The 16,192-nt window shown below is 39.7% G+C and overlaps 1 protein-coding gene across 2 annotated transcripts in view; it reads right to left on the minus strand.

Moving 5' to 3' along the window:
- The window catches only part of SCAF11 (SR-related CTD associated factor 11), a 45,075-nt gene that overhangs the window by 4,287 nt on the left and 24,596 nt on the right, over nt 1–16,192 (minus strand). The window contains exons 9-11 of one of the 2 annotated variants that reach the window (XM_075274316.1): nt 7,116–7,211; nt 6,025–6,116; nt 2,021–4,924 (exon numbers count right to left, since the gene is read on the minus strand). In XM_075274316.1, coding sequence (XP_075130417.1) covers nt 2,021–4,924; nt 6,025–6,116; nt 7,116–7,211 — 3,092 coding nt within the window. Of the gene's footprint in view, nt 1–2,020; nt 4,925–6,024; nt 6,120–7,115; nt 7,212–16,192 lie in introns of both variants that reach the window. The other variant, XM_075274315.1, reaches the window with a different exon arrangement.

Here is a 16,192-nt window from a genome sequence, read left to right on the forward strand (position 1 = left end):
GACCGCTCAAGTCCTAAAACATGTAAGAGAGAGACTCAGAGAAGAGTATAGTTTTAAAGATGGCTTAAAGGTTTCTTCCCATCTACACCTCAGAAATGACGTTCCTGAGGTAAATGAACACTGCTGTCCTACACGGTTTCCATTGCTCCCATTAAGGTAAATGAGAGTTCCTGAAGCACAGTACCACACTGAGCTGTGCCATGTCCGGAACTCAGGAAGTTATGGAACTACTGAAATAGTGTTGCGAGCAACATCAACTCCTATTTACCTCTATGGGAGTTATAGAAAAAGTATAAAAGAGCAGAGATCAGCGGTTACCAATTACTCCTGAGAAGGTGGACAGATAAAGAAGCCACATAGTCCCATCTCAGTCGTGTCTGGCTGAAATTGAAAATACCCCCTTAAGATTTTTTGCTTTTAACCCTTTGAGGCAGCAGACTAGTTTGGGTCTTAAGGCTTAAACCCCCACATGCATTTATCTATTCCAAGTGATTCTGAGTTTCTCATATAACAGTACTTTATGTTAGCGGTAAATTCTGGTCAACAAGTGTGTTTTAGTAGTAAAGAAAAAAAAACAAAAAAAAACTAAGTTTACAGAACATTTTTAAAATTAAAGCAGACTGTTTTAGAGCTGCATCTGTTTTTTTAACCATGGACTTCAGCACATGACAACTTTTCACAACTTATAACTGATGGCCTATCCCTATTAGATCTGCAGGGGTCTGACACCAGGAACCCCCGCAGATCACCTGTGGTGAGTGTAGGCACTTCCACTGTTGCTTCATTAAACATTATGGGACAGAGCTGCAGTACCTATACTCCTCACTGCAGTTTGTATGGCGAGTAAGAGCGGTGCTGCCTCAGTAACAGTGATCTGTGGGAGTCCTGAGTGTCAGACCCTACATATCTAATACTGATGGTCTAATCTTAGAGACAGGATAATCCCTTAAACTTAAAACTTGTACGGCTATACAGACTAAAAAAATATTTTTTTGTTCATGAAGATGCCAGTATTTGCCAGGGTACATATTTTGTTCAGCTTATTCTAGAGTTTTTTAAAGTACCATTTTCCATTATTGTAGTTTGGGTTGGATTTTTATGTTATTTATAGTGAAATTACCATCTTTTTCTGTAGTACCAAAATTCAATAGTTTTTACAAAACAAAACCCCATTTTGCCAAAAATAGTATTTCAATTGTAACATAACATATTTTGGTTGAGGTAGCCATTTAAAGGCCTTGACTTGTGTGTTTTTTCCCCCCACTGTACCAGATAAACATTTTTAATAGTTTGTACCTCAAACACTTTCCTGTTTTTCATAAAAATGTGAAAGTAAAATTTGTAAATCTTCAGATAGATTTTAAGAATTAGTCTCCCCTCTAACACTTTAGGTGACATTATCAATGCTGATGGTGGTTAAATGGACTGCATCAAATAGTGCACTAAGCAGACAAAAAGTGAAAATAAATAAAAATCTAGACTACTACTAATCTAGACCACTAGTGTTAACATTCTACTCTGTTCCAATTTAAAGGAACACTTCAGGCAAAGCAGATTTACTGCATGAGGGGGCATTCACACGGAGTAAAGTGGCGCTGATTCTGCCACGATAACTCGCGGCACAATCAGCACTGATAAAAAGACTCCCATTGACTGGTTCCAATGAGTTCCATTTTCCACGCCAACCACATTGAAGGTCAAAGGGAGGTTTTTTTTTTTTTTTAAATCAGCACTGATTCTGCTGCGAGTTATTGTGGCAGAATCAGTGCCACTTTACTCTGTGTGAATGTCCCCTTAGACCTGATGAAGGTCTTGATTGGGTGTGGCTTGACACAAGAAATTGTTTTCTCTTTGAATCCCTATGTCATGCTTCTCCTCCTCAGGCCCTTTCATGAATTAGCTTTGCCTGGAGTGTTTCTTTCATAAAATGAAGAATACTAGTAAAATCATTTCTTTTTCAGTTCCTAAATGAAAAACGCTGTTGCATACTTGCTCCAGAAATGTGTTTTGTTAAACAAACCTTGATCTGGAGTTTCTTCTTGTCTAGGCCATACCCCTGCTCCTCCTCCTCCTTGAGAGCCTGTGGAGTTTCTTCCCCTTTTCGAGTAGTAATTTTGCACATCAGCAGGAAGAGTTTTTCTAACAGCCCAACTAGATGCAGAAGACCACCCAGACCTATCGGTACGTGGCTCAAAAGAATCCTCATATTTAGGTTTACTTTTACTTTCTGGGAACCGTGAAGACTCTTGCCCTGATGTATTAGAATTTCCTGAGTAGGGCTGCCTATTGTTCCAATTTTCATTTTGGTCTCCATAATTAAATCCACCTCTAAAACCTCCTCGTCCACGCCCCCCACGACTTCTAGGAGAGTTCCAGTCCATGTTTACACTTCTGTTCCATGAATCCCCTGACCCATACTGGCCATCCTCCCAATGGGATCCTCTTCCTCTATTTCCTCCTCTGCCTCTGTCCCCTCTGCCTCGGCTGTCTCCCCTTCCCCTGAAATCACTTCTTCCTCTTGCTCTGTCTCCTCTTCCCCTTGCATCACCCCATCCTCGATCCCCTCTTCCTCGGCTTTCTGTCCTCATCCAGGTATCACCTCTTCCTCTGCTGTCTCCAGAAGATTTCATCTTTTCTACTACCCAATCAGGGTAATCATTTTTGTCAGGATATGTATCAGAATCTCTAGCATCATATTTTTCATTTCTGAAGCTTTCATGTTTGTCATGTTCATTTCTTCTATATTTTTCACCTCCCCTAGGACTTTTCCAATTTTCATTAGAACGTCTCTCTTTCCATGGTGGAGAACTACAATCATTTTCATTTTTATCAGTCGTAACACTTCTATTTCTATGTCTAGTGCGTGATCCAGACCTTGATCGTGATCTGCTTTTAGATTTAGAATGTCTACTTCTAGATCGTGAATGTCTACTTCTAGATCTTGAATGTCTGCTCCTTGATCTGGAATGTCTACTTCTAGATCTGGAATGTCTACTCCTTGATCTAGAATGCCTCCTATGGTGTCGGTCTCTGCTCCTTCCTTTCCATTGACCTCCATGACCACGTTCTCCGTCTCTTTCTCTACTGCGTGATCTAGATTTACGTTTAATGGGAGAGTCTTTAACTTTAGGCGGTGAAGGAGATCTTGGCCTTTCTTTATCGTTTTTACTAGGTGACCACGTTGTTGAAGGGGAATGAAATCTAGATTTTCTTGTTCGAGATTCTTTTTTGTGAGTATCACTTGAAGGTAATGACTGCTTTGGAGGAGACTGAGGTATCTTGTGTGCAGCCAAATCTTCACATTCGGTTTTGGGAGGTTCAGTAATGTCCACTGCTTGCTCAACTTCTGAATCATTATGATCACTACCTAATGAATCGCACTCCATTGCTACGGGTTCAATGTTATCCTCACAGAAAGGCTTCGGATGGTCATTTTTTGAATCTGCTTCACCATCAGTATCTTGTATTTTACCATCCCCTAAAAGAGGACTACTCACTTTTTCATTGGATAAGCCATCGCCTGGAATTTCTCCAGTATCAGATAACCCCTCAGCAGTCAAGTTCGTCGATGGTGCCAAAGACTGTTGTGAAAGTTCTGTTATATTTTCAGAGTTGTGTTGAATGTTTAACTCAAAAATCATACTTGTTTTAGCATCTGGCTCTCTGGGACAATCTTCCTGCTTTTCTACCTGTAAGTTTTCTTCTAAAACTATTTGAGGTTCGTCGTCTCTCTGCTCATTTTTTACGGATTCATCAGACACAGGTTCATTAATATTTGGGGGTTTCAGGATACTTTGGTCTTTTAATGTATCAGGAGGAGTTTGGTTACAGTCCAAATCATACTGTTGTACCAACTCAGGTTGAAGTGTAGACTGTGTGGAGCTTGAATTCATATCTTCTGCATGGCTTTCATCTGACTGTAGATTCACTTGGCTGGGTTTTAAATGATTCTCTGAATTAAAATCAGTCTCTTCTGATGATGACAAGTCCTGTATAAGTTTCCTAGGAGATTCAATTTCTGTACAAGATGAACTGGAAGATGCAGATTCCTTAATTTCAAACTGCTCTTCTTTATCACATGCTAAATGTGGTAGATCTGTATGATCAGAAATTATGTGCTTTGTTGACCCTGGAGAAGAGGAAGAACTTTCTCCATCTGAAGCAGTCTCATTGTCAGATTCCCAAGAATTCTTTCCTTTAACGCTCAGCTGATTTTCAGCTAAATCCGTATCACTTGGTTCATTTACAGACCTTGTAAAATCTGCAGGACTGTTCTCCAAATCGGTCTGGCCGTTTTTGAAAACTGGTGAAGGTGATGAGTGTTCTCTATGAAACTGATGCAAATCAGGGCTAGCCATAGTTTCATTATCAAGAGAGTGTACAGAGTGTGCAGGTGAGGAATCTTGCAAATGTTTTTCGACAGAATGTTCACATGGAGAGGACAGGTCTGCATGCTGGTATTCTTTTTCATTGCCATTGTTGGGAGACTGATTTACTTTGCACAGTTCTGTTTCTGATGAGTCATTATCTGACATTTTACATTTCTTTTCTTGCTCACTTTCAGAATCTTCCTTCTCTTTAGAATCCTCTTGAGACCGTGTTGCTGAGCGGAGACGTTTTCTAGTTTGTGATCCCTTTTTAGGAGCTTGTTTCCGTTGTTTTGAAGGCTGCTTACCAGGGTGCTCAGATGAGGAAATGTTTGTAGTGGTATTAGAACCGGGTGTATCATGGTCAGAGCTACTGGATTTTGGTGAACTCTGGAGATTGCTATTGTCTGATTTGCTATTTCTTGTGGATCTCCGTCTAGTGCTGGACTGGACTGACTTTTTTCTTGTTCCTCTGCTTGTTGATGTGCCAGATGCTGCTTGTTTTTTTTCAGTGCCATCTTGTGCACCAGTGTGAGCGCACATTCTATTCGAGTAATCTAAATTAAGGAATAAAAACAAAACCATTTAAAAAAAATTGCACAAAAAGATCACACAAAGTGAAAATACTGCTGAATATTTGCAGATTTATTTAAATATAAAAAAATATTTTTTTTTAGAAATAACGTGAACGAAATCTGAAAATTTCTCCGTAGCCTCCCCCCAAAAAATAAATTCTAAAAAGGTAAAAGTAGCAGCAAAAACTGACACAGATGCAGAACTGTGTGCCCATGCAAAAAAAACAAAAAACAAAACAAAACAGGGTTTCACCGCAGAGAGGCTGCATACGCACACTGGCAGTTTGCTTTAAAAACCCATTCAAATGAATGGGTTTTAAAACTGACCGCTGTCAAGACGCCCCCTTATGCAGTTTCACTGGGGATTAGGACGGAAACCCACAGGGCGGACAGCAGCGTTATTTTATTATTTTTTTTAATAAAAGGGTTATTAAAAGATTTAATAAAAGGTTATTTTTTTATTGGTCCCACACTTCACATTACCTACTACTACTTCCTTCATCCATCGCATATTTGATACCTGTAGCTCATATCTATTGGGGTACAACCAAGGTAACTATTCCTATACAAGGGGAGGATGGAGAATACACATTTACTAGCAGTGTAGCAATGTGAGTGGTTATGCAAAACAGCCACACAAAAAAAAAACAAAAAAAAAAACGACGCAGCGGGGAGAGCTAAGCTGAACAGTTGCCGTTTGACCGCAGCAAAATATTAAGAGAAGATTGAGAACATCACAAGATTTTTGATATATCTCTGATTGCAGGGAGCTCTGACATTACCGCTGTAAAAGTTTTTTTTTTTCCCCATGAACATAGATACCCATAGTCTATAGCCAGAAGAGCTTGTTGCGCTTCCACATATTTCCATAAATTGTTGAACCATGATTATATATAATCTGAAAATGTTATTTTCACTTCTGTGATAGGAGGTCAATTCCTACATAAGCAGATGCCGCCCTTTGTTAAGGCATTTTAAGTAACTAGATATTAAAAATTAAATTCAATTCCTAATATATCTTCACATGGCATGGAAGTATGGCAAGTTTGGAGAATAAATACAACAGTTTCAAATGTATTTACCTTTGCTCTTAAAAGGCATAGGGCTTAATGGCAGGATATATTCCTCCAAAGGTGATGGTTGATAGATAAGAAGTTCAGCAGGTAGTGTAGAGCTGCTAGAAGAAAAGTTTCAAGTGTTAGAACTAGTTTAAGTAATGAACAAAGCGTATCTGCTTACAATAAATTAAAACCTCTCTGGTCTGGAAAGATTGTAAGCTCCACATTGCACATTTTTCTTTTATCTAAATTTTTACCCCATTGCAAAAAAGATTTTTTGCGATCACAACTGCCTTTTTAAGTCGGGAGCGGGTTCTTAAACATGGCACCTGCTCAGCATCTGAATGAGTGCCATAACCACCAGTTTTATATCCATAGGGCTATACTTGTGATCTGAGACATTGTTAATAGCCAAGTATTTATTCTGCATGTTCAATAAAAAGCAGTAGGTTGGTATACTCAAATGGATCCCATCCAATGTGAGTTTATGGGTTTTTTTTGTTTCTTTGTACCACTGACCATTAGAATCAGGGATTCAGTTGATTAGCAGTAGGTAAATATTCAGGAATTTTGACCCACATGCAGAACCTTTAGCCAAACAGCAGAGGAGAGTAAGCATCAGAAACTAAAATGTCAAAGTTGGAGAGGAGTTGGGCCGCTTGCAGAAGACCGTAGCTGTGGTCATTGTGCCATCTGTGTATTTTACGGATAGCACACTGACCCATTCTTTTCTATAAGTCAATAAATACGACTGCAGAAACTGCAGCGATTGGAAGTGGTTAAAATTGAACTCCCAAGAAAATATTTATTTTCTGTCCCATAGTGTAGTAGCGTAGGTAACCATCTTATTTGTGAGTTATTCTCGCTTTTCAGGTCCTCAGCTGTGTCATGTGATCAGCAATCAGACTAACATATACACGGATTATGTGTGGATGGAAAGTCAGATTCTCCATTTATTCCTATGGAAGTCTTATAACAATGAATGGAGCAAGATTTTCTCTCCACACAAAACAAAGTCTAACGTCTCTTAAGGAGGGATCACTTCAATCCAGGTGGTGTAGAATTAAAAATGTACATAAACTGACTTTGGGAAATATGATCTCAAGATCTCTTACCACTGATCTCCTTCAGCACCAAGTGGGATCCTTAAGAGCTTCAGTGCTTCCCTCTTACGCCGTATCAAACACAGTTCACTTTCCTCTTCTTCTCTCCTAACAGATTTTAAACCAAATCATCAGTAAATCAAAAATGGTGAATAATCCAAAACAATGTGCATACTATATATTATTTCTGCAAGGAAAGGAAGACTTTTACATTTTATGATTATTATTATTAATAAAACCATGTCAGAAGTTTTGATGTGTGTGGGTCTTGTAGCATAGTCTCACTGACTGCAGAATTAGTCACATAGGCAGCGTACTTTCCACTGGATGTATTTCACGCAGACAACAGATCCCCAGAAGCAAAAAGAGCAGAGCACCAGTCAAAACTTCTAATTTTTCAACAAGTTCTAGTAAATAAAAGAAAAGGTTTCACAGCCACCCCCCCCCCCAATCGACTGCAACTTATGCAGAAAAGAAAAAAAAAGGGACAAAATTCTCTCCCCCCCGTTGCTGCATACCTAACCAGATTGTCACTCTCCAGGTTTCTGTCATGTATTGTTCCCTCATATCCCTACAATCCAGCTTCTCCTTACTCCTGATCTGACTCCATCTTGACTTTCATATTTCTCTTTGCTGTGCTATCAATCTCGTGGTGCCTTAGCATGGTACCTATGGGTAGTTAGAGGATTGTACTATCATTGCTGCTGAGGCGCAGTGGAATTATCCTTCTCTTTATATATTCTCCAAATAATCGAAGAGACCAATAACTATACAGTCAGGGAGGCTGCTCTGTGATCTCCTCCATTATGGGTGTGTGATACAAGCAGTCATATCATTAGTAACTAGTGATAGTATCCCTCGTGGGCAGCCTGCATGGTATAGTCTATACTGTTTGAGTCACACCAAAAGGTCTGTAGCTGGTGACCCGCCAAAAAGAACAGAACACCAGGTTATTGTCAGGGAGGTCATCCTGAGATCACATTACCCAAATGGGGAGAAGTCGACCCTGAATTTTCAGATAAAGGATTGACTGAGTACGGAAATATTAACTTGGTGTGTATGTGTGTATGTATGTGTGTAGAGATTATATATAAATGTTATTGTAATAGCTACAGAATGAATTGAAAGAAAAAAAAATCCAGAGTGCTTCTTTAACTTCGTTTTAACAAAGTAAATCTAGATTTTGACTCTTTAAAGTAGCCACCCAGGTCCCAGGTAAAACAGGCATTTTTATATCATAAAATTGAGGGTTGTTGTTCCCCCCCCCCCCCCCCCCAACAACAGCATTCAGAAATTTCTTCCCAAAATTGTTGAAGAAGTTCCCACAAAGGTGCGGCATTTGTAGGTTGTCAATTTCATCTCAAACAAGCACAATGGGGTTTCATTCTGGAGATGGTATAGGCCATTATATTCTTTGAAGTCCACCAGCTTCTTCTAGTCTTCTTAGGTAGCTTTACCATAACCTAGATCACTGTAGCACTGGAGGTGCTGTTTGGTCCAGGAAAGTGTTTGCTTTTTTTTTTTTTTCCTTTAAATTTTGCAATCTTAGCAGGGGCTTTCTTACACATACTAAACCTTTGAAACCTGCAGATTGAAGTCCATTCTTCAGTGTCAAAATGGAATTTTTATTTATTTTTTTTTGTCCAGGGAATTTAAATTCATTTAACTGATGTGGCTCATGGCGGTGACAGGGACAGTACCCTCAGGTCAATCATCCAGCAGATCAGGTCAGTGAGTTTAAACTCAACAGAGGACCACTTTAAACTGCACTGCTAACACCAACGGTTCACTCCAAAATCTGATGACACACTTTAGTCTGCCAGACCTCTTCCTTTCATCGTTTCCTCTTGTTTTCAAGTGCCTTTTAGGGAAGCGTCCACACTTGCAGGGAGGCTGCATACGGACACCAGCGGTTTGCTTTAAAATCCCATTCAAATGAATGGGCTTTAAAACTGACTGCCAGCAAGCCATCCCTTGTCTAGTTCTCTCAGGAAATAGGACGGAGACCCAGCAGGCAGACACGGGTGCAAGTGTGAACGCCCCCTTAAATGATATAGGTAACTGTAGTGACTGGCACCATTTTAGGCAATTTCTCTGTAGAACAAACCTAAACTTTTACAGCTTATAATGGTCTTTATTAATTGCTATGTTCTTGCCATTATGGTAGCAATGTGCTTTGTCCTGAAGAGCAAAACTATCCAAAATCCTGCTGTAGAAGGAATCAATGAAAAAAAACCTCTTTGGTTAATATCGGAAATTCAGACTATTGTTGTGTTAGAGGTTAAAAAATAAAAAAAAAAATATTTTTGTGTTTTGAACTTGTGTTTGAATTATTTCACATTATTTGCTGTACTAGAACTGTGTTAATGTGAAAAACAAGAAAAATTGAGGTGTTCTAAAACTTTTGACTGGTAGCATATATGTATGCATACCTAGGTCTTAACTGCCAAGTTCCAACTACACAAAAGGCCATTCATAGATCACAAGAGTCATGGTCAATTATGTTTTCAGCCTAAAATCAAATCTTCTGGATTTGTCCCATACTCACAGACATTCAAGAGAATTGAGAGCTACATCACAGGCTTTCCACCATCCTCCCCTTAAACTTTGTTTACGAAGCTAATCAAATCCAAACTTGACTGTATCGAATTAGAAAAATAAATGACCTAAAATACTGAATTTTTTTTTATTTTTTTATTTTTTTTAATTGTTGTAAAAGGTCTACACTTCTGCTCTTTGAAAAAAAAAAAAACATTGTACAGGTGTACGCTCTGCTAGTGTATCTACACATTTTATTAGCTCCAAATAAGAAGGCTATCATAATAAAACAATGAACAGAAATCTGAAAGGGGTGGGGGAGGGGGATCAGAAAAAGATAATGACGGTATTTACATATGCGTGACAGTTGAGAAGGTGAATAAATACACAGCATTACAATTTATCAGGTTTAACAAACTACTTACAAGAAAAAGGAGGACACGTTTACATTTACTACACATGGGGATAGCAGGACAAAAACAAAAACGTAACAATGCCCCTTTAAAACCTGCTAGATTGTTTGCCATTGTTTGGTGTGGGGGGGGGGGGGGAAATGAACTAACTTGTCAAGATTTTGACCGACATGTATATAACAAACCTGTAAGTGTAATTTACAGCCGTTTTAGGCCAGGACCCCACAGGACGGAGACGCCGCAGGTAAAAAGAATTGTGGCGTTTTACAGTGCAGGCATAGTGGATGGGATTCTAGAAATCCCATGTCCACTTTGCAGTAAAAACCACCAGCTCGGCTTTGCTTTGGCAAGCTCAGCATGTCAGTTATACCTACGGAAACGCTGGCAGTTCCACATAAGTATAATTGTAATAAAGTCCACTGGGGAAAGTTCTGCAAACTTTCTGTTTAAAGCGCTGCAGGAAGAACCGCAATGTTTTCCCGCAGCGCTTTTTAGCTGCGGTACATCCCATGGGGCCTTGGCCTTAAACACGTTTTCTAAGATATATGTTTTATGCCATCTTTGGCCAAAGACAGAAGCTAATTTAAAGAGGGTCTTTCAGCACCTTCGGCTCTTTGTATCCTTCAAACAGTGTTGTTCCCACCGATTTCACCAGCTAGGTGGACGATCCCAGGCAGTCTTCTTCAGTCCCAGACCTCCCCACTGACAAAGACCCTAATCACCATACTAGGTGTTGAAAGTAACACCACCAGTTGCTCAGGAAGGGTGTGGGCTAGAAAAGAAATTTCAACTGTAACAGAATTAGTGGAGCAACACCTATTAAAGAATGCAAAGAGTTGGAGTTGGTGTTGAAAGACCCTCTCTCAGGCCTCATGCAGACACTAGGCAAAAGAAAGACACTTGGATCACACTTAGGTGACGTCAGAGTGCCTTCCTTTCAATCAGGGAAAGGGGGCACTATTCCACAGAGCACCCTGTGTGCATGCCAAAGTGTAATGGGACATCAAAGAAAGGCTGCTGGATCCACTTCTAGTCTTGTATATGCGTGCGTATATATTATATACACATACATACATATACACACAAACACACGGTTAGGGCCAGAAATATTTGGACAGTGACACAATTTTCGCGAGTTGGGCTTTGCATGCCACCACATTGGTTTTGAAATGAAACCTCTACAACAGAATTCAAGTGCAGATTGTAACATTTAATTTGAAGGGTTGAACAAAAATATCTGATAGAAAATGTAGGAATTGTAAACATTTCTTTACATACACTCCACATTTTAGGAGCTCAAAAGTAATTGGACAAATAAACATAACCCAAACAAAATATTTTTATTTTCAATATTTTGTTGCGAATCCTTTGGAGGCAATCACTGCCTTAAGTCTGGAACCCATGGACATCACCAAACGCTGGGTTTCCTCCTTCTTAATGCTTTGCCAGGCCTTTACAGCCGCAGCCTTCAGGTCTTGCTTGTTTGTGGGTCTTTCCGCCTTAAGTCTGGATTTGAGCAAGTGAAATGCATGCTCAATTGGGTTAAGATCTGGTGATTGACTTGGCCATTGCAGAATGTTCCACTTTTTTGCACTCATGAACTCCTGGGTAGCTTTGGCTGTATGCTTGGGGTCATTGTCCATCTGTACTATGAAGCGCCGTCCGATCAACTTGGCAGCATTTGGCTGAATCTGAGCTGAAAGTATATCCCGGTACACTTCAGAATTCATCCGGCTACTCTTGTCTGCTGTTATGTCATCAATAAACACAAGTGACCCAGTGCCATTGAAAGCCATGCATGCCCATGCCATCACGTTGCCTCCACCATGTTTTACAGAGGATGTGGTGTGCCTTGGATCATGTGCCGTTCCCCTTCTTCTCCAAACTTTTTTCTTCCCATCATTCTGGTACAGGTTGATCTTTGTCTCATCTGTCCATAGAATACTTTTCCAGAACTGAGATGGCTTCTTGAGGTGTTTTTCAGCAAATTTAACTCTGGCCTGTCTATTTTTGGAATTGATGAATGGTTTGCATCTAGATGTGAACCCTTTGTATTTACTTTCATGGAGTCTTCTCTTTACTGTTGACTTAGAGACAGATACACCTACTTCACTGAGTGTTTTGGACTTCAGTTGAGGTTGTGAACGGGTTCTTCTTGACCAAAGAAAGTATGCGGCGATCATCCACCACTGTTGTCATCCGTGGACGCCCAGGCCTTTTTGAGTTCCCAAGCTCACCAGTCAATTCCTTTTTTCTTAGAATGTACCCGACTGTTGATTTTGCTACTCCAAGCATGTCTATCTCTCTGATGGATTTTTTCTTTTTTTTTTTAGTCTCAGGATGTTCTGCTTCACCTCAATTGAGAGTTCCTTTGACCGCATGTTGTCTGGTCACAGCAACAGTTTCCAAATGCAAAACCACACACCTGGAATCAACCCCAGACCTTTTAACTATTTCATTGATTACAGGTTTACGAGGGAGAAGCCTTCAGAGTTAATTGCAGCCCTTAGAGTCCATTGTCCAATTACTTTTGGTCCCTTGAAAAAGAGGAGGCTATGCATTACAGAGCTATGATTCCTAAACCCTTTCTCCGATTTGGATGTGGAAACTCTCATATTGCAGCTGGGAGTGTGCACTTTCAGCCCATATTATATATATAAAATTGTATTTCTGAACATGTTTTAGTAAACAGCTAAAATAAAACTTGTGGCCCTAACTGTATGTATGTGTGTGTATATATATATATATATATATATATATATATATATATATATATCTTTGTAATATAGCAAACCCGTGAAACAACAGTTTTATGGTTTGGTTGCAGCAATCTTCCATTGACCACTTGTATGCAAATGTAATTATGATGTATTGGAACACAATGCAAACAAAACAAAAAGCACAAGCATTTGAAACTGCATTACATGCATTTGTTAATATAATGGCATTGATGTTTTGATTCAAGGCTTCTGCCAAGGTATCCAGGGATAACCACAGACACTCTTGAAAAGGTAGATTCTTACTTCAACTATCAGAAGAAAAAAAAAATGCTACAATGAGCTGCTTGTAAATAATAAAAATAAAAAAGAATATGTAAAGTCTTCCACAATCTTGAGGATCTGCTCACAACCGAAAAGAGCGTTAAGTGCGAGGAAATCTTCAATAATCATCAAGAAGCTCATGTGTTGGCCTGGTTAATGCCTGCAAAACAGATTTAAAACCCGCTGTAGTAACACAGACTTGAAATCTGAATTTTTTTTACTATAAAAAAAAAGCAGCTAAAATGGTAAATTCTGCTGTAAAAGCTCACCTTTATAATATAGGTGCACAAAAGGCAGACTGGTCAATATTTATTCAATAGTTCTACAAAGATCCAATAAAGCAACTTGCACAAGATAAACATGCAGAGATGCAAAAGGTGTTGTTAAGAGAAAAACAAACTAGCACCATGTACAATTAGCTCATGTTTTAATACCAAATAATCTGCATGTCAAAAATTGACCAGTATTTACCATTTTCACTAATGTTGCAAGTTAACAGAACTGTGATCTGGCATCATCCATTGTTACATGTAGACGACAATGGCATTTTACCAGACAGTTCATGGGCTTGAAAGCCGGAGTTCAGACTGAGCAGAATTTACATTCAGTCCTCCTTCCAATAGGTGGTAGTTAGAATGGATTTAAAAGAATATAAAATAGGAGCACCAGATGGTTAGGGTCTTTATTTACAAGTTAAACATGTGAAATTTATCTCCATCATAGATACTGACAGAAGCCTTTACTTAAGTCATGCCAAAATACTAACATTGAGCAAACACACCCAGATAAAACAACATTGTGATAATCCTTGAGCAAGTCAAAAGTATATGAAATATTAAGAGAGATCTCTAGAAAAACAAGCAACAATTTATGGTGATAACTAAAACACTAAGTTTAACTCTTTTCCATGAATAAATACTTTAGCATATTTGATACAATCTAATATTAACTTGAGAAAGTTTTATTGTGCTTTATAAGGTACCCCTTTTCTCCTAAACATGTAACAGCTCAGATTCTTTGCACCCACTGAAAAGAGCAGGGGATGGAAATTAGAGGGAGGCTACCACAGGCGCAAACAGGTCTCTTTTGAAGAGTTATGAAGTTCCATACTAGAGCCTAACAGATACAGCACTTTCCATATAAAGGAGAATTCAGAAAAATCTGGTAAATCAGAGATTGAATCCATTATACATTTGACATTATGTACACAATTGCTAATTCGGGAGGTTTACTTGGAAAGACAGGTATGCTTTGAAGAGTGCACCTCTGGAAAAGGTTCCCAGTAAGGCTGCACTCATCTGCTGAAGTACATGGAGCTCAGTCTGACAGCAAGAGCGAGCACCACTCTTCTCTGAGTTGGGTCAACTAGAGAGGGGGGGGGGGGGGGGGGGTTGAAAGAAGATAAAAAAAATAAAAAAAATAAAAGGACCTTTCACCACCTCTACCAATTCAAGTTCTTAGTATCTATTAAAAAGGCACCATTCCACATGGATTCTAGCATAGTTGGATTTTTCCAGTAAGTGCAGTAATTCTGGTGCTCTATCATTAGAATTTGGCCATTTGAGATAGTCATATGCCTGAATAGCCTTTAAAAAAAGCTATTCAGGTGCTGCTAATAGTTTTTTCAAAGACCCCCCCGTTTTTATCACATATCAGTAAAACCAATATATAAATGAGCCCCCTCCGTGCCCCCTGGGTGTTCCCCTAAGCCTCCGTGCACCCCCAGCATCATACCTTGCTACCGCCCACCTCTGTTGCTTGTGCTCTAATTAGTCGTCCTCCTCCCTGTTAGTAACCGCCTCCAGCGTCTTTCTTAAGTGTAGGGAATTGAAATCTGGGGCATGCGCAGTAGCGCTCCGGCGCATGCTCGCGCCATTTTCTTGTAGAGAGCTGAGTGACTGTACTGCACATGCGCAGCATGCTCGCGTAGTTCTCAGGGTAACTGAGCATGCTGAGCAGCAGGCCAGCTTGAGAGATGACGAAAAGCAGGTGGGTCATCGATCCCAGCAACACACTCATAAGGCATCCCAGCGAGCTGCTGAGATGCCACAATCATAGCCATGGTGCGAGGAACAAGTTCAGCAGCAGGCCACCTTGAGAGCTGCCGAGATGTCAGAGTAGGAAAACCGACGGCAGCAATTTGCTGAATATAGGGGGATCATCAACGCCAACAACACACAGACGAAGTCTTGAGCAGAGGCTAGTAAAATTATAAAGTGTTAAGAACAAAGGCATTTACCACAGAGACCAAAATGTGACAATTTATAGCAACAAATAACTACATCCAGAGTTAACAACAACTGGCCAGTATCTCACAAAATAGTAGATTTGGACACTTACTACAAGTCTAAGGCCAGGGCTACAATGCAATTCTTTGCAGCACTAATTGCTCTCCCTATTGCTATAGCAGCAGACCCCCATGAATTGCATGTAAACGTGTAACTGCAGTGGTCACTATTTTGGGGGGGGGGGGGGGGGGGGTCACTGTTTCTCCTCTGATTTGAATAGAAAGTGATCTAATAGTGATCCCTAAAATGTTATAACTAAAAAGTACATCTGGCCCTGCAAAAAACTGTGCCCTATGCATCCCCAGGGTCACCAGTCAATATGGCTTTGTAGCTGTTGCAAAACTACAACTCCAGTTATGAAATATTTTACAATTTTTTGCTTCAATTTTTTTCCCCTATTTTCCTCCTCTAGAACCTAGCTGCGTCTTATGGTCGGAAAAATAAGATACAAAGTCAAGAGATGTAACCATGTCCATGAGTAAACCAAATTTCAGTAAACAGGCTTCATATTTCTTGGAAAACTTTTCACTAAATTTTGGAACATTCAGCCATAAGAGCAAGAGAAAAGCAGTGACTGGCTGTGGCTTTCAGTCAATGAGTAAAGTTGCACAGGAAAGCCCCTTCCCCAAACTGGTCTTTCCAGTTCTTCATGAACAAACTGAGGAATTTTATACTTTATTAACCACATTACTCTCCTATGAAAGATGCTCAACACAAACCTCAAGCACTAGACTGTGTCAGGCATTTTTTAGAGCTGACCTAGATAGTGAAAAATGATTCATCACTTAAAACATCTTTACATTGCTCCA

This window comes from Leptodactylus fuscus, chromosome 5 (genome assembly GCF_031893055.1).
Source record: "Leptodactylus fuscus isolate aLepFus1 chromosome 5, aLepFus1.hap2, whole genome shotgun sequence".
Classification (NCBI taxonomy): domain Eukaryota; kingdom Metazoa; phylum Chordata; class Amphibia; order Anura; family Leptodactylidae; genus Leptodactylus; species Leptodactylus fuscus.